We start from the raw sequence: 25,659 nt of genomic DNA, 5'->3' as shown, positions 1-25,659 counted from the left end.
GTCTAAGTGGGTGAAAATGGACTTCCATACAGCCCCAAGCTTTAGGCCACATTTTGGCATTCTGTAAATAATGCACAGGCTAGACGTGGTGGCTCATGCCTATAATCCCAGCACTTTGGGAGGCCAAGGCAGGCGGATCACAAGGTCAGCAGTTCAAGACCAGCATGGCCAACATGGTGAGTGAAACCCCGTCTCTACTAAAAATACAAAAATTAGCCAGATACGGTGGCAGGTGCCTGTAATCTGTTACTTGGGAGGCTGAGGCAGGGGAATTACTTGAAACCGGAAGGCAAAGGTTGCCGTGACCCTGAGATCAAGCCACTGCATTCCAGCTTGGGCAACAAGAGTGAAACTCTGTCTCAAAATAAATACATTTTAAAAATATATTAAAATAATGCATGAAAGCCCCAAATGCCTTTTTACTGTATGTATTTTCAGGGTCAGAAACAGAACTTTTGAGAATAATTCATAAAAATGTCACCATTTATTCTACTCTTTTCGAATATCAGATCATCTCTGATTACGATGGCTTTGTGTGAACTTTCAAATGCTGAATGTTGTCACACTCAAAATACTGACTCAACAATGTTCTGGATAATTCCCAGGCAAGGGGAATTGGTGAGCTGGAGCCCACTTTAATCTTTATAATGATTACAATATGAAAAAATATAAAACTAGAAACTTTTGTTCTGGATCTGGTTTTCTATTACATTAGGCAATTCAGCCTTTCCTGAGTCAAGAAACAGACTAACTCATCTTTAGAGCCTATTTCAGTCTGAAAAGTTTAGGTGCATATAAGAATAGTTTCTGTGAGAAACAAATGCATACTTGACTTTTCAAAATGCACTCTGAATAATAGGGCTGAGCATGGTGGCTCACACCTGTAATCCCAGCACTTTGGGAGGCCAAGACAGGCAGATCACTTGAGGCCAGGAGTTTGAGACCAGCCTGGCTAACACGGCAAAACCCTGTCTCTACTAAAAAATACAAAAACTAGCCATGTTTGGTGGGGTGCACCTGTAATTCCACCGACCAAGGAAGCTGAGGCAAGGGAACTGCTTAAACCTGGGAGGCAGAAGTTGCAGTGAGCTGAAGTTGCGCTACTGCATGCCAGCCTGGGCGACACAGCGGGACTCTGTCTCAAAACAAAACAAAAAAATGAAATGCACTCTGAATAATCATTGATTTACTTTAGCCATTCAACATTTCAGTGGCTTTAACACTGATTAAACACATTCCAGAACAATACTCTTCATATTACTTTCTAGAATTTTCCAATTCACCAATCTTAATCATCTCTTCTGACAGGCATCTTGCCAAAGCAGAAACAGCAAGAGCCCACTCTGTTCTCGGAGTCAGGCTGCTCGCTGTTGCAGGGCACCGCCATCTTTTTTTTTTCCCCATAAAGTAAGTATATTTTGTTACCCAGAACAGTAACTATTGCCAGTACTCCAGGAGCTGGCCTCACGCCTCTCCTAGTCATGCTTCCCCTCCTCCTCTCCGGAGGGAACCTCTCTGCTGACTTCTAAAATCATACATAGTCTTCTATGATTTTGAAATTTGGGAAGCCGACAGAATGCACTATTGCGTCTGGCTTCTTCATTCAACATAATTTTTGTGAGGTTCATCCATATTGTGTGTAGCAGCAGTTTGTCATTTTTCATTGTTCTATAGTTTCCTTTGAATGAATAAGCCATTTAACTTTTCATTTCTGCTCTTGGTACCTAAACTGTCTTCAGGTTTTTTGTTTGTTTGTTTTTAACGCTGCTGTGAATATTTGCAAATACTTCCCCTCCCCAAGATTGGTCACATTCTTCTCAGCATTTATTATTAACAGTCTACTTAATCTTAGCAGTTCTGGTGGGTATAAATTTAACTTTAATTTGCATCTTCTTCATGACTATTGGAGTGGAAACTTTTTCATACATGTATTGGCTTTTGGATATCTTTTCTTTGTTAAGTATTTGCTCCAGTTTGTGCTTATTTTTCTGTGAGGGCTTTTTCTTATTGATTTGTAATATTTCTTTACATATTCTGGATGAGTCTTCTATCATCACATACATTGCAAATATCTTCTCCCAGTCTGTGGCTTCCCTTTTCATTTCTTTTATTGTGTCTTTTGATGAACAGAAGTTCTTACTGTTAATGTAGTCTATTTATTATGCTTTATTTTTTATCCTAAGGGGCAATGCCATCCTTAAAACTTGTAACAAGTTACAAAAACTCTGTGAGGATAATAAGTACATGTAAAACTGGGATAAAATCTTACAACAGTATGAATATCAAGTGTAAAAATACATAGTAAAGAGACTACCATGTTAATAACATACATAGTAAATAATAAATGTTAATTACTTTCCTCCTACTCAAGTGCTTCTCAAAGTGTGATCCAAGGACTGCCTGGATCAGAATCATCAGGGAAGTTTGGCTAAAAATGAAAATTATGGACCCTATGCCACACCACTGAATCACCTCTCGGAGCAGGGCCTCAAAATGTAGGTGCTTATCAAGTTCCATGGACAATTCTTGTGTACTCTAAAACTTGAGAACCATAGTTCTGAATTACAGAGGTGTACAACATAGATACATAGCACACAGAATCTAAGAACTGGATGTTCAACAAGTGAGAGCTAAAAAAAAAAGAAGAAGAAGAAAAGGTGGCCACAAGTTTGGGAGGCCGAGGCGGGTGAATCGCTTGAGGTCAGGAGTTCAAGACCAGCCTGGCCAATGTGGTGAAACCCTGTTTCCACAAAAAATACAAAAATTAGCTGGGCATGGTGGCAGGCACCTGTAATCCTGGCTACTTGGGAGCCTGAGGCAGGAGAATCGCTTGAACTCAGTGATGGAGCTGCAGTGAGCTAAGATTGCGCCACTGTACTCCAGCCTGGGTGATAGAGCAAGATTCAGCCTAAAAAAGGAAAAAAGAAAAAGGTCAAACAAAAAGACAAGTGTTCTTAGTCATATGTAGGAGCCAAAAAAAAGTTGATCCCATGGAAGTAGAGAGTAGAATAACAGTCACCAGAGGCTGGGAAGGGTGTATGTGTATGTACTTGAGGTAGGGTGAGGGTGGGATGAAGACGGATGGGTTAATGGTACAAATAGACACTTAGATAGAAGGAATAAGTTCCAGTGTTGGATAGCACAGAAGGGTGACTACAGTTAACAACAATAACTTGTATATTTCAAAATAATTAGAAGATTTGAAAGGTTCCCAATACAAAGAAATGATAAATATTCAAGGTGATTGATATCCTAAATACCCTGATTTGATTATATATTGTATAATTATTAATTATTGTGCCCATAAATATGTGCAATTATTAGGTATCAGTAATTAAAAAAAAAAAAGCCAAGATTCAACCAGGAACTAAAATAATGTATTTGTTTATTTTGAAATTCTAAAAAGGTCACAGAGTTAGCCCAGTCTCACATAAAATTTACACAGACCACCACCTAATAAAGAACCTTGGGGGCTAACACTGAATTTAATACCAAATCACTCATTTTTGAAATTTGAGAGAGGTTTCCTAACGTACTGTGTACGTAAAAATCTCTAAATCCCAGATGAAGGGGAAATTATGTATTTTTGTAGTTTCATTTTTCTAGACTAGTTGTGAATGAAATACAGGGACTGAACTACCAGAAAGACAGACCTCAACAGGGAGTACACTGTTTTGCTAAGACTTACATTGCTTGTATTTGAACAGCTGACCTCTCCAGGGTTTGTCACCTGTCTTTCTGAGACTGGGATTTAATCTGAGATCCTGAATAGCCCACCAAAAACAAAAAAACATAAGGAGGAAGCTGTGGGAAGAAAAGATATTTCCCCTTGCTTTATTATGGCAGCTGTTCAAATACGCAAGGAGATCTACTCATCCTCTAACCGGTAAAACTGTACCTACAGGTTGTGAGCCTTTGGGCAAATTACTTAATATCTTTGTGCCTCAGCTCTAAAATTGGGATAATAAAAGTAACCTATTTCATAGGATTGTTTTAAAGAATTATTAGCAGGAGTTCACTGACGCAATAGCACAGTGGTTAAGAGGGAAAGTTAGTTTCTTCTGAACAAAGGATGTTAATAGCAACTACCTCTTGATGGCATACACTTAAACACTTACTTAAGCACAGTGTCTAAACACAGGAAGTTCTTGATAAATATTCATAATTTTTACTTTTCAATCTACTGTTCTCTTTACATTTGATATAAATATAATTCCCTAAATCCTTGTTTTGTCCACAAACTACCCCATAGGGTAACCCTTCTTCCTAATCTCTGTTGTTCTCAACAGAGTTTTGCTGTTGTCACCAGGCTGCAGTGCAGTGGCATGATCTCAGCTCACTGCAACCTCTGCCTCCTGATTCTTCTGCCTCAGCCTCCCAAGTAGCTGGGAATATGGGCGCCTGCCACTACGCCTGGCTAGTTTTCTTTTTGTATTTTTAGTAGAGATGGGGTTTCACCATGTTGGCTAGGCTGGTCCTGAACTTCTGACCTTGGGTGATCCACCCGCCTTGGCCTCCCAAAGTTCTGGGATTACAGGCATGAGCCACTGTGTCCAGCCATCTCTGCTGTTCTTGATTTAGGAGTTTGCAGGGGTGTGCAAATGAATCCTAGTCATTTAAATTTACCGACAGAGGGTGGCCTTTACCTATGTTGAATCAGGTGGTCGGTCATTTTTTCCAATTTCATTCCCATCTGTATCACATTTTCTTTGAAATGTTTCAAAGTTTCTGGCTTTTGTCTCCCTGTTTTCTGAGTATAAATAATGCTTCTTTATATTTCTATGATAATTTCACTAGGATTTTGGGAAAGAGATGAGTTCGAAACGCCCATCTTGACATGGAAATAATGATACATTATACTAGGTTTTTGTCCATCTTTCTATATTCCAAGTTTTTAACAGCAGTAACATTCTAAGCTATAACATAGAGCCATGTATTCTGTGGTATTGCTAAAAACATAACAAAGGAACTGCTTTCAATGTTACTTTCTAGAAAGTTTGTAAGCTTTCACGAGTTGCCCAAATAATAGACAGAAAGAAATCCAGTGAGGCAGCTAGTTTCAGCTACCCCCCAGCAATTTTCCCTGGGAATCTGGCTTTGAAGAAAACATATTTGGAAAGGTAGGACTGCCTAAGTGAGCTGCATGTTAGGCCATAGCATCCTGTTACCTGTAACTTTATAGGAGTTATAGTCCACATGTGGGCCTGGCTATCTCCTATCCCAGAGTTTATCAGAGAGCTCTTCCACAGAGATACTATGAGTACCTAATGTATGGCCCATAAACAAGTTTTTAAAACCTAAAATCAGAAAAATAAACACTAATCAAACTCTACCTTCTAAATGTCCAAAAAACTAGAGTTTATATTCATCTAATATTCACTTTGATCTTGATGATTTCATATACATAAAATGAAATTCATGTGAATAAAAAGATATGTGTATTTTGAATTATTTATTCCAATGCTGTTCCTACCAAGTGTGCCTAACTCCATAGCTACCACTAATGCATAACTAAATAAATAATTTCCTCATTTGTTCTTTTTTCTGAGACAAGGTCATACTCTGTTGCCCTGGCTAGAGTATAGTAACATGATTACAGCTCACTGCAGCCTAGACCTCCTGGACTCAAGTGATCTTCCCACCTCAGCCTCTAGAGTAGCTGGGACCATAGGTGTGTACCATTATGCCCAGCTATTTTAAAATTTTTTGTACAGCTGGCGGTAGTGGTGGCGGGGGGGGGTCTCCCTATGTTGCCTAGGCTGGTCTTGAACTCCAGGCCTCAAGTGATTCTTCTGTCTCAGTCTCCCAAAGTGCTAGGATTACAGGCGTTAAGTCACCATACCCAGCCCCCAATTTTTAAGTGCAACACTAAGAACGGCAGTGGGAGCCAGATAGGTGTGTGTGCACATTTACGTAAACATAGGTAGACACAGACTCCTCTTCAAGATCATTTATGTGGTCTCTTGTCCTTTCCCGAACCAAATTAAGAGTGCAAAGAAATGGCTTGATAGGTATGTCAAGGCTGAGCAGGAAAAAGGAAGGATATGCCAGTTAAGAGGGGAGCAAAGTAGAGGTTAGATCACTTTGACATCTACCTCAATTCAACCCAACTAGTATTACGAAGGACCCTCCGCCCCAGAGGCTGTAGAGAATTCAGAGATGGAAAGGATGGAGGCTCTGGTTTAAACCTGCTATTGAACAGAGCAAATTTCACAAATGGCTTATTGTACCTAGGAAGAGAATGAGGGAGGTGACATGGGGATAAAAGAAAAGTTAGTAGGTTATAGTTAAGAAAGTATGAGGGGCTGATAACAATTCTGACCTGCTTTATGGTCTCTAGCTTCCCAAAGAGACTAGTGACTACAGTAAACAATTTATTGTGCATATTTCAAAGTATCTAGAAAGGAGAATTCTGAATGTTCTTATCACAAAGAAATGATAAATGTTTGAGGTGATGTGTATGCTAAATACCATTCTTATGTATGTTAAATATCATTTATATACATACTGAAACATCACACTGTACCCCATAAATATGTACAATTATTATGTATTAATTAAAAATAAAACAGACTGGGTGCAGTGGCTCATGCCTATAATCCCAGAACTTCGGGAGGCTGAGGCGGAAGGATCTCTTGAGTCCAGGAGTTCAAGACCAGCCCGGGCAACATAGTGAGACCTTATCTCGACAAAAAAATCAAGAAAAGTAGCCAGGCCTGGAGGTGCATGCCTGTACTCCTAGCTACAGGCTGAGGCCGTAGGATCTACTTTTGTACTACCTTGGTAGGCTGAGGTGGGAGGATTGCTTGAGTCCAGGAGGTTGAGGCTGCAGTGAGCTGAGATCGTGCCACTGTACTCCAGCCTGGGCGATACCAAGACTCTGTCTCTCAAACAAATGAACAAACAAAGAAATCCCCAAAAGATTGGTAATTGTTATGGTATCCTACACTTTGTAAAGTTATCACACACCTCGTAACCATCCAAAACTTTGGGAAGACAAGTAAAAACACAGACATAAACAGACGGATATTAGTTAGGCTCTCTTTGTTTTATCTTTCCATTTCATCCCCTACATAAATTGTAATAAAGAGCAAATCTTCTGAATCCTCTACTTGGTAAATACTAGTAAACATAGTTGGGAGATAGTCTCCTTTTGTTCTGAGCTTATAATACTTACTTTGCAAATGAGCTTGATTAGTATCATACTGAAGAGCACTAGAAAAATCTTTAAGACCACAATGCAGGTGACTTGAGTGAAGTCTGCAATTCAACATAATTTTGGTGAGGTTACTATACTTGGCTCTTACTTAAGACTTAGTTCTGAATAATAAGAGAAAAAAATGAAGGTATTTCCAAGAAAACGATACTTTTTCTTTTCCACTAATCATTTTCAATTAAAGTCTCATAGAAGGTCAAAACCAGAACAGTCATTAGTCTGATGCCCACACTCTTTAACACGTAATCCCACTTCTAAATTTTCATTCTACAGATAAACTGGAACATATGTGAAATGTATATGTAAAAAGCTATTTACAATAGGGGTGTCTATAATAGCAAAATATTGAAAATATCACCTAAATGTTCATTGATAGGACACTGATTAAACGAGTTATCATATTTTCATACAATGGAATACTGTGCAAAATAAGAACGAGGATGCTCTTATATACTGATATAGAATGATCTCCAAGACATATTATAAAATGAAATAAAAGCAGATTATACTGTATGCTGTAATTTGTAAAAAACTTAAAAAAGGAAAAGAGTATGTAAATATTATTTGTATATACCTATACTATCTCCAAGGGAATGTGTGTGGGGGGCGGACAACAAAGTTGTTGGTTGAGCCTGGGACGCAAAACAAACACTGTGGCCCCTAAGGGGAACTGGTCAGATGTGGGTAGGAGTAAATTAAAATACCTTTCACTGAATAACCCTGTGTACTTTTTGAACTACAAGCCATGTGAATATATTTCTTATTTAAAAAGTTAAATTATCATCAAATTCAACTCCTTTATTTTACAGATGTAGAAACTGAGGTCCATGTTATTAAATAACGCTAATACTCGTTAGTTAGGTGAACCCACAACATCTGCTTCTGATAGAACGCTCCATAACACTAGACTAACCACCATATCCAGCCCCATTTCTCCAGATGGCTTGCTGGGAAGCAGCTAAGCAGGAGGGGTTTCCGAGCTTTACATATCCTGTTCTGGTGGCAAATAACACCAAAGCTCCTATTTCTCTTGCCCACTCCCACCCTTCTGTACAAAGAAGATCAAGTGTACAACTACACTCTTCCAAAGGCCTTTAGAAAAGCTTTTATTTGCCTGGTTTTAACAGGACAACTCAAATTGATAGGTCAAACAAACAAACTGAAAAGGTCTTTTAGTTGTGTAATGATAGCAGGGCCTAAGTCCAATGGGGAGTGGATCTCCCAGCAACTTTACTCCATTTCTGATACCTTTTGTTGTTGGCTAAGCCACATCCTGGAATAATATAATCACAAGATGTACCCTTTCATGCTTCTCTTAACTGATCCTTTTGTAGCCTCAACACACTTCCAGACTGTGCTTTAGTATGATTTATGTGAAGATTTCAACGTTTTCTAGATAATATCTTAGAGTGGAGAAAGCATGCAGCACTAGGCATCAAAGGCTCTGAGCTCTGGACACACGTTTGCCATATACTAGCTATGTGACATTAAGTAGATCACTGAAACCCAGTGAGAACAATTTTCTTCATTTGCAAAACAGATATTACACTGCCTACACTGCCAATCTCATAGGATTGTAAGGGTCAAATAAAATATGTTAAATACTTTCAAAATTTAAGGTACAATAAATATGAAATATAATTAAAAGCTTGCTTGCTCATTAGATGACAAAATTAATCTCTGAAAGGAGCTAAGTCACACATAAGGCTCACTTTCATGTCTCTTGAAGTATACAATCTCTTTTACAGTTTTATTTAAATAAAACTGGCTAGTCAGACACATATACCTTGGCAAAGCATTGCTTTAACTGCTTTCTTGTTATAATTAAAGGTAGACAATGGTCCTCCTTGTCTGAACTTTGCTTTAGTTACATAGCATTTCAACTGTCTGGATAATAATCTTGGTTTGCCTGTGAATAATATTGGGAATTAACATGGTATATAAGATGGAAACTAGAAAAAATTTGAACTGTTCCTTTTTTTATTCAGTAGGAAAATGCAATTAAATGTTATACAAGATAATAGGAACTTATGTCCCAGCAAAACATTAATTAGTAAAGAATGATTTAATGAAAATGTAGTAAGAGAATGAAAATGAGGCTGGGCACGGTGGCTCATGCCTGTAATCCCAGCATTCTAGGAGGCCAAGGCTAGCAGATTGCTTAAGCTTCGGAGATTGAGACCAGCCTGGGCAACATGGCAAAGTCCCAACTCTATCAAAAATATAAAAAAGTAGCTGAGAGTGGTGGTGCATGCCTGTAGTCCCAGCTACTTGGAAGGCTGAGATGGATGGGAGGACTGCTTGAGCCTGGGAGACAGAGGTTGCAGTGAGCCAAGATCGTGCCACTGCATTCCAGTCTGGGCAACAGAGCAAGACTCTGTCCCAAGAAAAAAATAAAAAAGAAAATGAAAAAGAAAAATTGTTCAGTATCTCAGATAGAGGCTGAGATATTGAGATAAAAATTGTTCAATATCTCAGTATGGTGTGGTAGTAAAAGGACAGGGCTAGGAATTGAAAGAGGTTCTTGATCTGCATTCTAGATCTGGCCCTTAGGTCTCATTTGCTGAGTAACTCCGAGGAACTCAGACTATTCTTTCACTATTTATTGCATACCTATTGAATGAAGGTACCTTTATGAAACCCTAACCTTAAGAAACCCATTTTGGTGAAAGAGGGACACATGTAAACAATTAAAAGATAATGTAAAATGTACTAAGGTATAGATTATGCATAGGGTTGTGGGAGAGCTCATAGAAAGCCATTAGAAAAGGTGGGAGAGAGGATGCGGGTATATAAGTTACAGGATTCCTCTGTCTTTCATCTCATAAATTAAGTGACTATATTCTAGATGCTCTAAACTGCTTCAAAATTATATAAACACTCATCATAGTTCTACAATAACTCTTCCATCTAGGGAAATATGTCACATGTTGCTAGAATTTTGCTCTTTTTATGTGTTGCCTCCAAAACATTTCTCATATTTACTTCTGAGATTCAGGCTTCCATCTTACACTGTATTTCATAATGTCCTTAGCCTACAAAAGCAGGTTGCATACAAAAGCCTAGGGCCATTGTGTAAAGGAAAAGAGGTAGGGTGGACCCTTCTCAACCCTTTCCTTCTCTGCAGGGCTTTGCATTCCTAAGGATGGGCCCCTCCTTTGCTTGGGGATGTTACCTAAATTATAATATGATACTACTCAAAGCCGTGGAACTTCAAAAGCATTTCCTTCCCAGGCCCTACTGTAAGATTTCTTTTGGCATAAACTGTTCATTGTAATGTAATAAGTATCAGACTTTCGATGACTTGTCATACTTAAGTCACAAAACTACAGAAAACAACTGAGTTTTTTAAATGTCTTTGTTTTAAGAGCTGCATGCAGAAGTGCAGGCAGCAGCAACCCCCTACCCCTTCTCTCCCTTTGCCCCAGTCAGGTCTGTCCTGTCAACTTTCAAATGTAGTTATTTGGGTGATGCCTTGTTACTAACTTATCTGACAACTGCTAGTTGAAATTAGTTTGTCACTGTAAACACTTTGCTTTCTTTCTTTTTTTTTGAGACGGATTATCACTCTGTTGCCCAGGTACAGGCACCTACCACCATGCCCAGCTAATTTTTGTATTTTCAGTAGAGACGGGGTTTCACTATGTTGGCCAGGCTAGTCTTGAACTCCTGACCTCAGGTGATCTACCTTTGCTGGGATTACAGGTGTGAGCCACCATGCCTGGCTGAACACTTTGCTTTTCTATGATAATTATATCATCTTTTTCTCTTGTAGCACTTCTGGTGGGAAAGGTACAAAAAGGAAATAACAGTGGAAATGAGTCTCTGATTCCTAAGTCCTTCTCTACCAAGACTTCCAAATTGGAAACAAGAGGTAGAGAAAGACCTAGGAAGCAAAGACTCTTACGAGCATGGTATCTATTTTCAAAGCAGTCATTTCATTTTATCCACATTCGGTATGGAAACTTTATTTTTCTCCATTCAAAATTGAGATGATAATCCAAAGGAAAGCTGAATTGAATTAAAAAAAAATTAATACCAGTGCCCCAAGTAGTGTTTACCATGCCTTACCTCATTGCATTCACACAACCACCCCATGTTCTAGGGACCATTAGAAAATGAAGTGGCTACTGACATGGAATGGAGCTGGGAAATTTAACTTTTTACTGTATGTACTCCTAAGCCATTTGAACTTTTTTACATCAATCATGCCATTTAGAGTAAAAAATTCCACTTCCTACTGAGCTAAGTATAAACTTGTCATGTTCACCTTCGAGGTATTTGACAAATATGGTCCTGTATTCCTTTTCAATTTTAATCCACTACTTCCTTATGTGAACTGTTGCCTTATACTCTTAGCAAACCATCCCACAGAACTCTCTTATCTAATTTAACTGACATCACACCGGTTAGGCTATTCTCCAACGTGATGAGAACACCACTTCTGGTTCCCCTTCAGTTAAGTGTGCTTATCAATGGTGTCAGTGTGTTTGTTCACAAACCAATTCATGCCAGTTGTGCTCATTATTGAAAATATGTAAATACTATGTAAAGCAATGAAATATAAATGAGAAGAGAAAAATAACAGCAGCAATTAACATTGAGTACCTACCACCTGCCAGGCACTGTTCTAAATGCTTTACATGAATTAAGTCCTATAATCTTCCCAAGAAACCTAGAAATGGATACTACCATTATCCCTATTTTACAAAGGCAGAAACTGAGTAACTTGCCTAAGGTCTGCTATACAACTAATAATTGGCAAAGCAATTTGGCTCCAGAGCTCAAGTATTTAATGACTGTACTACATAGCCTCTCTAGTAGTTGTTTCTATAAAAAACACATTGAATGCTTTGGAAAGACTAGATAAAAGTGAGCATACAGGTAACACATAAACTTGTCCTTAGGTGAGAGAGACAACACAAAAGGCTGGAAGGACTTTTCATAAACACCTAGAAAGATTCTGCACTGAGAATGCTTTGCGAGTGATTTTAAGTTTTCATTCCATGTTAAAAATCCCATAGATAATATAGGCCAGAGGCTAGCAAGCTCTTTCTGTCAAGAGCCAAAAGTTAACGTTTTAGGTGTTGTGGGCCATGTGGTTTCTGTTGCAACCACTCAACTCTGCTTTGTAGGGTGAGAGTAGTCCTAGACAATTCCTAACAAATGGGCAAGGCTGTGTTCCAATAAAGCTTTACTTATAAAAACAGGCAATAGGTTCCTACACTCCAAGAAAAGGCTGAGGCCTTGTGTTAAAAGAATGGCAAAAGAATGTTTATGTGTTCATTAAAATGTTTATGATATGCATGTAACTATTATCTGTATGATTCCTGCTTTAACTTACTACTTCGGTTAACCAACTAAAGGCCCTAAAAGTCTGCTTCCAGTGACTGAGTAAATAGAATGTTATCGATCTGCATTTAATTCATATCCCTACGGTCTATGCATTTAATTCATATCCCTATCACTATACCTGATATAACCTGGTTATATCTTTAAACTATTAATTTTAAAATGCATTCATCAGTACCGATTAGTATGGGTATACTTGTATATAAAGACTGTCATCTCTGTTGCAAAACTGAGGATAATTTGAAAATAATTATTAAATTTGCTGCTTCCCTGAGGGAGGAAGGTGGGTGGAGGGTGGAGAAAAATAATTGCTGCTTCCTGGCCAATCTTCAAGGGGTCAACAATACATTTATGAATATTCTAAAAGTTGTATACTTAAGCAAAACAAATAAACATAAATGCTTAATTTAAACTTGAGATCAAGGTTGTGCCTTACTTACCTTTGTATCTCCAGCTCTTACTCAGTAGAAGTCTGGGTCTAATCCACTCCTTTTACAGTGTTTAGGGAGCCTGGCCCAAACTCAGAGTGAGTTAGAAGGGCTGGGACAGGAATTCAGATTTCCTGATTCCTAGTCCAATATTACCAATCTGAAGATAAACGAATTTAGGAAGACAGTGGCTTTTTTTTTGTTGTTCTTGTTGTTGCACTCACTCAGTCCTGCAGTTCAAAGCCTGGGGAAGTCTCACCATCATCTTCCTCCTCATACTGCCAACAAGAATCAGCAGCTGTGTTTCCACAGTGATAACTGGGGTATGCATGTTTAATGTTCAATCACCAATAAGGCTATTGATTTTAGAGTTTCTGAGTACCCACAAAAGCCACTTTACTTAAACATCCAGGATAAAAACAGTTCCTCCCAAGAATACAAGATAAGAGTTCAAACGTTCCCTTGGGCATTTTTTAAATAAAAACACCATCTAGATGTTTCAGTACTGCAGTCACAGCCAGTATTGGGGAGGGGGGTTAGAAAGTGCCATGGTACTTAATCCAGTTATTCCCTCAACACCTCCAAGAGGTAGCCAAGTTCACACACTAAACAGTGATTGCAACAGCTCTAGTGCTCGTGCTTATTAGAGGCGTTTCAGTTCCAATTTTAGCACTTGGATCCCAGTTGCATTATTGCAACTGTGAACGTTAACTGCTTTAACATCTTAATCTACAAAATAAACATGAGAAGCAGACTAACAGCTCTATCCTCAGTTAAAGAGAGGAATAATTTCCTTATGAAAATTATAGTTACATATAATATTTCTAGCTTTCTTATTCCCCTGTTCCCCCTCCCCTGGAGCTTTAGACAATAGTACAATCATCTTCGATTAACAAAAGAGATTAAACAACCCAGATAGCTCACAGCTAGTACAGCATTTTTATCTTTCTGGGAGCTACCTATGAAAGGCAAGAACTAACGCTAGGCTGGGTCACACGGGAAAAAGAAATCCTAAGATTGTAAATCAAGGAACAAGGGAACAAGGATGAATTTCATTATTCAGCCTAATAAAAATTAATAAGAACCTATTATATAGGCAAGAAGGTTTACAATTCAGTAGTATGCAAACTATAATAAAAAATAGAACAGGGCAAGTGCCAGGAGGTGCAAAGTTCTCTGGGAGGGAGCTACCAATCACTTCGCTTCAATTTCATACTGACAGATTGAAACATTCAGGTAAGGGACACCTGTAGTACCAACCTGACTGTGAGGGGAAGCCCAAGAACTCCACTGAGTCTGTGGAAATGGATGCTACACTGGGACACTATCTCCTTAGCCACACCTTGGCTAAGCCAGGACTATCCCAGGATTGTTTTGAGATACGAGGTTAACCAAAGAAATATTTATGTGAACTACAGACAGGGTGGAAACTGGAGGTAGAGGAGTCCGCCACAATTGATGTTGATTTAGGACTATCGCAGAAAGACCCAGCGAAATCTACGCCAAGGTTGGTCTGGGGATATGTCTGCCTCCAAAGTATCCTCCTTTCCATCACCCACCCCCAGAATATCCTAGATCTTCTGCACCTCACCTGAGTAGAATACAGGTGGACTCTAGAAGGGGAACTTTCCTCGAGGTGCATGTTACAGTCTTTCAGTAGCCATTCTGTAAGGGCACCCAGTGCTTAAGGGCTAGCAAGGTTCTTGTTAACTCACGAGCTCACTATATCCTGAATCAAAGAACGAGAAATCCAATCTCAGTCTGCCCTTTACTCCTTGTGAACTCCGACTAGTCACCCGGGGGCTTAGTTCCTTCGTTTCCCTATCTGTAAATTCTGAGATTACAAGGAGACCGGGATTGACTTCGATGGCCTCTGGGCTCTAAAAGCTTCTAGACCAGCCGGCACATGGAAGCACTCGACAAATGGCCAGTTGCATAGACGGGGAAACTGAGGCACCGAGCACCCCGGACCAAGGTCACTCTAGCTATGCCCCTACAGAGGCCGTGCCGAAGCCCAGGTCTTCAGCCCTCCAGACCCGAGCTCTTTCTCCTTCCGCCGAACTGAGGAGAGCGGCGAGAAGGGTCCTTGTCCCGCTGGGGAAAGGAGGGTACCCATACACAGGGGTGCGACAGAGGGACCGAGAGAAGCCTTACCTTTCCAAGTCGAGTCCAGCCACTAGCACTTGTCTCTGCGAATCTTAACTCGTCACCCCCTCGCGACTCCTCGACTGGCCCCTCCACTTCTGCCCGGCTCGACGTGTCCACGACCGCCGCCGAGGCCGAGGATTCCCTCCCCTTCCCCGCCCCCTTGCCTTACCAACCAATCCCTCCACGGGGCTATGAAGCTCCGCCCCCCTGCGGGCTGAAGAGGCCTGACGTCACGCGGCGCGCGTGCTCGCGCGAGCCTCTCATTTGCCTTTTTGCCCCACCTTCTCCGGAGCCTAGTCGGCTTTCGGCCCAGAGACCGTGCGGAGTTCATCCTGCCGGAAAGCAGCACGCTACCGCGGCATTTTACAACGTCGGCGGTGACAGGCCCTGGGATGCTGGGAACACGCAGCTTCCTCCCTGCTCTTCGGTGAAATCCTACGCAATGTTCGGTTCTGGGGACGAGGACGACACCGATTTCCTCTCGCCCAGCGGCGGGTGAGTGACTGAGAAGTGTGCGCTGGAGGGCGTGGCTGAGAGATACCAGCAGATTGTTGGAGGGGGGTCGATCTCTTCTCAGGCCTTTTCCCAACTTCCGGGTGCAGACCTTTGCCACATTCCGGTGCTCTACACCTCTGAGAATCTGGGCAGAGCTTGCAACTGTGCTGACTCTGCAGATCTGAGGTTCGGGACCCGGCATCTCTCTTGGCGCGAAGATAACCCTGGGGTTTGCCTTTGCTTTCTGGGTCACAATTTCTCTGGTGAGATAGGAATGATTGCTGATGAGACTTCCTGCCTCAGAGTTTTTGTAGTAGTTAGCTGGGACTGACATGAGACTTTCTCTTCTCAGTGGAAAAGGCTATGACACTTTAGAACCAGGCCCTGGTGGGTCAGCTCTAGCATTCTTCAAGGCCCAGCTCGGATGTCACGTTTTCGGTGCTTTTACTTCTGCAGCCTGAGGCAGAATAAATTGCTTTCCCTTCCTTATTCCTACAGCTCGGTGTGTTCGCCTCTATTCTTGCACCCCGAACCTCTTAGATTAAGATTCCTCACAGGACAGGGACTGCTTATGTTGTTCATCTCTGTCTAGCACTCAGCATGGTAACTGGCACATAGTGAGTGCTCAAGAAGTGCCTGTTGAATGAATGATAGCTGCGAAATTGCACTTTGTAAATTTTAAAGCTTAAAACCAACATAACAGACTTCGTCATTCTCCAGTTTTCCAAGCATTGTATTAATACATTCCAGCCCAGGATCGAAATCTTTAAAGAAAGGCAGGGTTTTGTCTCTTTCAGTAGTCAGTTTAGCCTTTTCTGTTGTGTTGTTCCAGTGGACAGCTTGACTTCCTTCAAACTCTTGAGAGACACCAAGCTGTGATCATTGCAAGCTTTGAACATCTGCTTAACAAATTTTGTGCACGCTGAAGAATGTACTGGAAAAACGACAAATACACCACATATGCTCCTTATTCTGCTAAATGCTAAGAGGTTACAAAAATGGTTAAGCTGCTGTGCCTGCCGTTAAGTTGCTTCCCCATTTGTTGGAGAGGTCAATACATGAATGATCATAAAACGACACTGGCCTTTTTTTGTCTTTAAATAGGATCTTTTGATTAACAGTGACTAGCTTTGTATTAACTATACTGAAGTCTTTTCACTCTTGCTGCTGTACCACAACTACCGCCTCTTTAGATGGCCTGCATTCACTTAGTTCCACTTTGAGTTCTTTCGTTTTCTTAGTTATTTTAGAGTTAAGCTGTGCTTTGCTTCCTTTTTTTCCCTATTCCACCCAAAACATTAACGAATCTCCACACATTCCAGCCTCCTTGCTGCCATTGACTCCTATTTGTGGCCAGCCTTTTGAGTTAATGTTCCTTCCAACAAACCCGTTTTGTGTATAGCTGTATATTAGACTGCTTGAAAATTTCGAAGGTATACTTTAAATTCACATTCTTCACTATGTGAAAGTATTTGGGAGAAGTCTGTAATGTTAAGACTCCCAACTTTCATGCAGCGATCAGTCCAAGCTGACTGAAAATGTTAAGATAGGTAATGACAGTCATGTGCTCTTTTCCAGATTCCTGGCCAGAGATAAATTCTTGGTGGCTCAATTATTCTTTTTTCCTGAGCAGGTTTCTCAAAGATCTGAGACCCTTGAATTCTAGGCATGTAACTGTGCTCCTGGACATAGACAACAGCTAATTTGATGAGGAAAGTTATAGTTTATTTTTATTCCCCATGGTAATCAGGAAAACCAAATCAAATTTAACACTGAGAATTTAGAAACTTTCACCAGCATTCTCTGATTTAGCTATTCCTTTTTTGGTTTTCTCTAAGGAAGTAGAACTTATGACAGTGAATACGGCAGTTGCTTTTCACTTCCTCTTTTATAACCATATATCATTGTAAGTGTACTTGCTTAAGTTTCAAGTCTCTTGATTTAAACACATGACTTGCATGATTCCGTTAAGGATATATTCGAGCCTAATAGAAGTGGGAGCATCTGATAATCTCCCTTCTGAGTTTCTAGTCCTCTTAGAGTCTACTTTTAATCTAGAAGTAGTAATCAGGAGGCAAAACTAACAAAATTTTGTTTGTTAGTTTGTTTAGCCCATTCCTCACCATTGTGGGAAGTAATAGTAACGAAGTAATAGTACCTGGCTTCAGCTAATCCAGAGAGGAATAAGTCACAGTTTCTGTCCCTAAGAAACTTTTATATTAGTAGTAGAATAAAATCAATCCAGGAAGAATAATCACAAAGCATTTTTAAGGGGCCAGTCATGTATACATTTGTTTTAGATTATAAAGGTATGTGAAGGCAAATCTGATTAGCATAGTAATGATAAGTCACTAGTGTAAAGATGGTAAAGCGATAAATTAGCTGATCATCAGAAAGCATTTTAAGTTCTGTAAAAGATAGGAAAAAGCCTAAATTCTAATTTGGTTCTATCTCCAGTTAGGAATGTGACTTTGTACAGATCATCTCCCATCCTTGCTTGCCCCTCCATACTCCAGCCTATTAAATAATGAGGTTTGCCCTAGTTAATCTTTGAGACCTTTCCCAGTTCCATAGTTTTAATGTTAATGCTAATACCAGTTTACGGTTGCAGGTCAACTTGTACGTCAGTCAGCATGCTTCCACCCTTGCAGGGGTATCTGAGTTGAGCCACATTTTGAGATAATAAGATATGTTCACAAGTATATAAATACACACTGTGTGCTTACTCAGTGCCACCCGCTGTACTAAGGAATACATAGACATTATTGTATTTATTCCTCCCTTCCACTCTATGAAGTAATTTTACCTACTATACCCATTTTACAAATGAGAAATGTGTATATACATTATTGTATTTACTCCTCTCTATGAGGTTACAGTTAACTATTATATCCATTTTTCAAATGGGAAAGGTTCAGAGAGGTATGTTGCTCAAGATCACACAGCTAGAAAGTAATAGAGCCTGGATCTGAAATCAGGTAGGCAGACTCTACCAGACCTGCCTATGTGCTATTATTGTTATGATTGAAATAGATGTTTGACATCAGTGTATTTAAAAAGTATTAATACTTTATCAACAAGAAGAATCCCTGTTTATTAAAATATGTTGATACAATATAAATGCATGTGTTTTTGTTTTTGATGGGAAAGAAAAATAATATTAAACTGAGGTGAGGTGAGGTCCTTGGCAACTAAATGCACTGTCTAACATTTATTTTTTAAATTTAGTTAATGCTGTCAGGACTTTTCCTATGAATTGTTAACAGACTCAAGTCCAGAGTTACCAGGCTCATTCTTGCCAACATAGGGAGATTGTGTATATTTGAGAGCACCTTAGTAGTGGAAAAATCTAATAATTAATTAATTATTATTATTATTATTTTTTTGAGACAGGGTTTTGCTCTGTTGCTCAGGCTGGAGTGCAGTGGTGCAGTCATGGCTCACTGTAGCTTCGAACTCCTGGGCTCAAGCAATCCACTTGCCTCAGCCTCTCCAGTAGCTGGGACTACAGGTGCACGCCACCACACCTGGCTAATTTTTAATTTTTTGTAAAGGTGGGGTCTTGCTATGTTGTTCTGGCTAGTCTTAAACTCCTGACCTCAAGCAGTCCTCCTGTCTCAGCCTCTGAGAGTGAGCCATCATGCCCTGCTGATAATTTACAAGTAACTTATCTCCTAAGTTGATGTAGAGTCCATTAAAGATATTAATATAAAATGGAATTAATTTGAAAACTAATTAGGTTGACCTGGCTTTTGGATTGACTTTGTAGTCTTCAACTGGCTGGTCTTTAGGACATCTGTGGAAACACAGTTCACTTATGACACTCTTTGTCTTTCCTTTTACAAAGGCTACATCTGCAAAATTAAAACAGCAAGCCTACTGAAGCTCACAAGGACATTCTTTTCTTATCAGTAATTGGTGCATAAGCTATTTTATCTTAACTAGATGCTAAGCTTTGTACATTTTTTATTGTGTTTAGAGACAGTGAAACCCAACTCTTCCAGAATTTTACCCCTTTAGGGAATTTTCCTACCCGAAAGGAAAAATCTTGCTCTCTTCTAAATTCCGTGAGCATTCGTTGATGTCTTTTTAGGCCAGTGCTGCTCTCACTCAAGCACTGCATTTATAATCTCACTTAAACCTCTTAGTCCTTTAAAGTAGGCATTTCTGGCCTGTTTACAGGAAACTTAAACTTATAGTAGACTACTTTGAGAAAAGAAGGCAACAGTTTCAAGTCATATTAAATATATTTTATAAAATGCTAGTACGTATTTCTTTATACATAAAATTTGTTTTAAAAAAAGCCAAAATAACTTGTTGGGAAGTTTCAATGTTTACCTCACCTAAACTAAGGATGTCTTTGGAGAAGAGACGCTCAGAGCCAGACTAGATTCTGAATTCATTTATTGAGCCTATTACATACCCTGGGCATACCTCATGTTTTTTTGCAGTTTGCTTTATTGTGCATTGCAGTTTTTTTTTTTTTTTTTAACAAATTAAAGGTTGTGGCCAACCCTGTGTTGAGCAAGTCTATTGGCATAATTTTGCCAACAGCAAAATTAGTCCCTTCGTGTCTCTGTGTCACAGTTTGGTAATTCTCTCAATATTCAAAAATATGATCTCGGTCAGGTGCGGTGGCTCATGCCTATAATCCCAGGACTTTGGGAGGCTGAGGCAGGTGGATCACTTGAGGCCAGAAATTTAAGACCAGCCTGGCCAACATAGTGAAACCCTGTCTCTACTAAAAAATACAAAAATTAGCAGGGTGTGGTGGTGCACGCCTGTAATCCTAGCTACTGGGGAGGCTGAGGCAGGAGAATTGCTTGAACCCGGGACCCAGGAGGCAGAGACTGCAGTGAGCCAAGATCATGCCACTGCACTCCAGTATTCTCTCCATATTTCAAACTTTTTCAATAGTGTTATATCTGTTATGGTGATCTGTGATCTTTGGTGTTATAATTGTAATTGTTGTTGCCCCAAACCACACCCACAAAAAATAGTAAACTTAATTGATAAATGTTGTATATGTTCTGACTGTTCCGCTGCCTAGCAGTTCTCTGTGATTTTTCCTCTTCTCGGCCTTCCTCTATACCCTCTATGACGCAGCAATATTAGCTTTAGGCCAATTAATAACCCTATAATGACCCCAAGTGTTCAAGTGAAAGGAAGAGTCATGCATCTCTCACTTTAAAAAAGGTAGAAATGATTAGGCTTTGTGAGGAAGGCGTGTAAAAACAAAGATAGACCAAAAGCTAGGCCTCTTGTACCAGTTAGCCATATTGTGAATGCAAAGGAAACATTCTTAAAGGAAATTAAAAGTGCTACTCCAGTGAACATACAAATGATGAGAAAGCAAAACAGCCTTATTGCTGACATGGAGAAAGTTTGAGGGATCTGACAGAACATCAAACCAGTCACAGATTTCCTTACCAAAGCCTAATTCAGAGCAAGGCCCTAACTTTTTTCAGTTCTGTGAAGGCTGAGAGAGGTGAGGAGGCTGCAGAAGAAACGCTGGAAGTGAGCAGAGGTTGGTTTATGAGGTTGAGGGAAAGAAATCATCTTCATAGCATAAACATGCTATATGTAGCAAGTGGTTGCAACCTGGAACAAGTTATCCAGAAGTTCTAGCAAAGAGAACTGGTGATGGTAAACAACGGATTTTCAATGTGGACAAAACAGCTTTCTATTGGAAGAAGGTGCCATATAGGACTTTTGTGGCCAGAGAGGAGAAGTCAGTGCTTGACTTCAAAACTTCAAAGGACAGGCTTACTCTTATTAGGGTATAATGCACCTAGTGACTTTAAGTTGAAGCCATTGCTCATTTACCGCTCCAAAAATCCTAGGGCCCTTAGGCATTATGCTAAATTTATTTTGCCTATGCTCTGTAAATGGAACAACAAAGCCTAGATGACAACACATCTGTTTATAGCATAGTTTACTGAATATTTTAAGTGCACTGTTGAGACCCACTACTCAGAAAAAAAGCTTTCTTTCAAATTATTACTGCTCATTGACAATGTACCTGGTCACTCACAAGCTCTGATAGAGATGTATAAGGGGATTAATGTTGTTTCCATGCCTGTTAAAATGACATCCATTCTGCACCTGAGATCAGGTCTTACCATTTAAGAAATACATTTCATGGCTGGGCATGCTGGCCACCTATAATCTCAGAACTTTGGGAGGCCAAGGTGGGTGGATCACTTGAGCTCAGGAGTTCAAGAGCAGTCTGGGCAACATGGTGAAACCCTATCTCTACAAAAAAAGTACAAAAATTAGCCAGGTTTGGTGGTACATGCCAGTAGTCCCAGCTACTTAGGGGGCTGAGGTGGGAAAATCCATAGAGCGTGGTGGTACATGCCTGTAGCCTCAGCTATTTTAGAGGCTGAAGTGGGAGGACTGGTTGAGCCCTGGAGGTAAAAGCTACAGTGAGCCATGAATGCCCCACTGCACTCTAGCCTGGGTGACAGATTGAGACCCTGTCTCTAAAAAAAATTGTTTTAAAGAGTTAACACAGCAAGCCTGAGACTATTATTCCTAAAAGCTCTGCTTACAAGGTTGGCTCTTGGCTGATATCTTAGTCTGTTTTCTGTTGCTTATAACAAAATACCTAAAGGGCAATAAAGAAAAGGAATTTATTTTTTACAGTTATGGAGCCTGAGAAGCTCAGGGTCAGAAGGGCTATATGTGGTGAGGGTCTTCTTGTTGGTAGGAACCCTCTGCAGGGTCCTGAGATGTCACAGGGCATCACGTGGCAAGCATGCTGGATATACTAGCTCAGATCTTTCTTCCTCTTCTTATAAAGGCACAAATCCAGTCCCATTTGCATGATATTCCATGAGAATCTAGTAATCCTTTTTTTTTTTTTTTTTTGGTGCGGGGGAGACAGGGTCTTGCCCTGTTGCCTAGGCTATAATGTGGTGGCATGATCATAGCTCACTCTAGTCTCAAACTCCTGGGCTCACTTGAGCCTCCTGCCTCAGCCTCTCAAGTAGCTAGGATTCCAGGCGTTTACCACCAAGACTGGATAATTAAAAAAAAAAAAAAATCTGTAGAGATGGGGTCTCTCTATGTTGCCCAGGCCAGTCTCAAACTCCTGGCCTCACGTGATCCTCCTGGCTCCCAAAGTTCTGGGATTACAGATAAGAGCCACTGCATCTGGCCTAACCTAGAAATCCATCCATGATTGGATTAATCCATGTATGAGGGTGGAGCTGTGACCCAATCACCTCTTGAAGGTCCCACCTCTCAAAACTGCCACATTGGGAATTATATGTCTACATCAGTTTTAGAGGGGTTGAATAAACCATAGAAGCTGGCATTTGGGCACATGATTGGTAAACAGTTCCCCACCCTGGTACAAAGCTTTTTCTAAATCGTGAGGACTCACTATACCTAAGTCATTTGTAAAATGATGTGGTTCATACTGAACACCTACTTTTTTTTCTGGGTGTCTGTAATTTTGGTACATGCTTGGCAGAGGGTGTCTGTGTGACCAGGCACTATTAAAAACCTTCGGCACTGAGTCTGTAATTGGCTTCCCTGATAGACCACACTTCATCTATATTGTGTTGTAACTTACTGCTGGAGGAATTAAGAATGTCCTGTGTCACACCACTGGGAGAGGATTCTTGGAAGCTTGTGCCTGGTTTCCTCTGGATTTTGCGCCATGCACTTTTTTTTTTTGAGACAGAGTCTTGCTCTGTAACCCAGGCTAGAGTGCAGTGGTGTGATCTCAGCTCACTGCAGCCTCCACCTCCCAGGTTCAAGTGATTCTCCTGCCTCAGCCTCCTGAGTAGCTGGGACTACAGGTATGTGCCACTACACCCAGCTAATTTTTGTATTTATAGTAGAGACAGGGTTTTGCTATGTTGGTCAGGCTTGTCTCAAACTCCTGACTTCAAGTGATCCACCTGTCTCAGCCTCCCAAAGTGCTGGGATTACAGGCATGAGCCACCATGCCCACCCATGCACTTTTTACTTTTGCTGATTTTGCTGTATATTCTTTTGTAATAGATCTTAGCCATAAGTACCACTATATGCTGAGACCATTCAGTCCTTCTATGGAATCATTGAACCTGATGGTAGTCTTGGAGCACAAGAGGAAGAACAGATTTTGCTGGGGTAGTGGACATTGGAGGATATGAGTTCTGGTTTGTACATGATACATTTGTATTGCCTGAAGGGTATCTATGTTGTCTGGCACTCAAGAGCAAGCTCTGGGCTGGAAATACAGATTTGAGCATCATCAGCATTTGGATAGCATTTGATACCAATGTAAATAAGTAGAGAGAGACGGTATGAAACTCTACCAAGGGAGAGAAAGTATGAAACCCTGGAGACACGGACATTTAAAGATTGGGTAAATGAACAAGAGCCCAGGGAGTTAAAGACAAGCCAGAGAAACGCACACAAAAAAGACAAGAAAAAACACAAAACGCACCGAAAAAAAAAAAAAAAAAAAAGACAAGCCAGAGAAATGGGGCAAAACAAGCAAGGGATTATATAAGTATTTATTGCTATCTTATTTGGACCTGTTCCTTCCATGACCCCTGCAGAAGTCAAGAGTTTGAAGAAGAACAAATTAATTGACAGTATAAAAAGGTGGTGTGAGATCAAATAAGATAAGGACTGGTAAACTGGGTTTAGTATCAAAGAAGTTCTTGGCAATCTTAGCAAGATCAGTTTCGGTGGAATGGTGGGGGCATAAGATTCCTTGCAAGGGATGATGAAAGAATGGTTCTGTTAGATGAAAGGATGACAAGGACCCTGTTTGATGGATAATTTTGTATCATAGTTTCATTTCAGTGGAATAAACTAGTAAAAAGCAGGAGGACAACTAATCCATAGAGGGGACTAGAAACTATGATTTACTAAAAGCAAGAATTTACAGTTTGAAGATACCATGGAGAGCACCTGGACTAATCACTTCAATTTACAGGTGGAAAAACTGAGGTCCAGAAAAAAGAAATGCCTTGACCTAAGTCCTGGGGATGAGCAGGGTCAGCTGATGATGTTCACATCAAATATACAGTCTTGATTTCAAAGACACTTAGCCGCTGTGTCCAGGATTTTTATTTCTTTTTTTTTTTTTTTTTAAATTTTTAATCAGCTTTCCTAGCTTGAAATGCTTCTAGTATTGAATGGTGGGATATAGTCAAGGAAGTATTTGTTCAAGGTTGGAGATGAGCAGCTTTTGTAATGATTCCAGGTTTGGGATAGATCAATGAAATTTCATTTTCATTTTCTACTAACAGTGCCAGATTGGCCTCCCTTTTTGGACTGGATCAGGCAGCTGCTGGCCATGGAAATGAATTTTTCCAGTACACAGCCCCAAAACAGCCTAAGAAAGGCCAGGGAACAGGAGCAACAGGTAAGTTAAGAGCGTATTAGCGTTCTCTAGAGGGACAGAACCAATACGATATATGTATATATGAAAGGGCATTTATTGAGGAGAATTAACTCACATGATCACAAGATAATGTCCCATGATAGGCCATCTGCAAGTTGAAGAACAAGGAAGCCAGTAGTGGATCAGTCTGAGTCCTAAAACTTCAAAAGTAGAGAAGCCAACAGTGCAGCCTTCAGTCTGTGGCTGCAGGCCCCAGAGCCTCTGGCCGACCACTAGTGTAAGTCCAAGAGTCCAAAAGCCAAAGAACTTGGAGTGTGATGTTCAAGGGCAGGAAGCATTCTGCACAGGAGACAGATGAAAGTCAGAAGACTCGGCAAGTCAGCTCCTTCTACCTTGTTCTGCCTGCCTTATTCTAGCCGCACTGGCAGTCGATTAGATGGTGGCCACCCAGATTGAGGGTGGGTCTGCCTCACCCAGTCCATGGACTCAGATGTTACTCTCCTTTGGCAGCACCCTCACAGACATACCCAGGAACAATACTTTGCATCCTTCAATCCAATCAAGTTGACAGTATTAGCTATCACAACTGGCACTAGGATTGTGCCTTAACAGGTTAGATGGAAGGGTTAGCAGCCTTCCCAAAGTGACGTGCCAAGCTGTTAATCCTC

The 25,659-nt window shown here is 40.4% G+C and overlaps 2 protein-coding genes across 21 annotated transcripts in view; one reads left to right on the top strand and one right to left on the bottom strand.

The window, feature by feature from the left end:
- Positions 1-15,295, bottom strand: part of SLC31A1 (solute carrier family 31 member 1) — a 42,842-nt gene extending 27,547 nt beyond the window's left edge. For 2 of the 5 annotated variants that reach the window (XM_002743211.6, XM_054259143.2), the window contains exon 1: positions 15,151-15,295. The gene's annotated coding sequence lies outside the window, so the exon portion shown is untranslated. Of the gene's footprint in view, positions 1-7,177; positions 7,261-13,008; positions 13,275-15,150 lie in introns of all 5 variants that reach the window. The other 3 variants (XM_017975630.3, XM_017975635.3, XM_009001488.5) reach the window with 3 other exon arrangements.
- A 225-nt stretch (positions 15,296-15,520) lies between these two features.
- The window catches only part of FKBP15 (FKBP prolyl isomerase family member 15), a 52,414-nt gene continuing 42,275 nt past the window's right edge, over positions 15,521-25,659 (top strand). For 12 of the 16 annotated variants that reach the window (XM_078374572.1, XM_078374566.1, XM_078374556.1 and 9 more), the window contains exons 1-2: positions 15,521-15,639; positions 24,897-25,012. In XM_078374572.1, the coding sequence (XP_078230698.1) occupies positions 24,944-25,012 (69 nt within the window). In that variant the 5' untranslated portion in view covers positions 15,521-15,639; positions 24,897-24,943. The remainder of the gene's footprint in view (positions 15,640-24,896; positions 25,013-25,659) is intronic. The other 4 variants (XM_078374603.1, XM_078374600.1, XM_078374590.1 and 1 more) reach the window with 1 other exon arrangement.

This window comes from Callithrix jacchus, chromosome 1 (genome assembly GCF_049354715.1).
Source record: "Callithrix jacchus isolate 240 chromosome 1, calJac240_pri, whole genome shotgun sequence".
NCBI lineage: Eukaryota > Metazoa > Chordata > Mammalia > Primates > Cebidae > Callithrix > Callithrix jacchus.
This window is presented reverse-complemented; position numbering and strand designations above follow the sequence as displayed.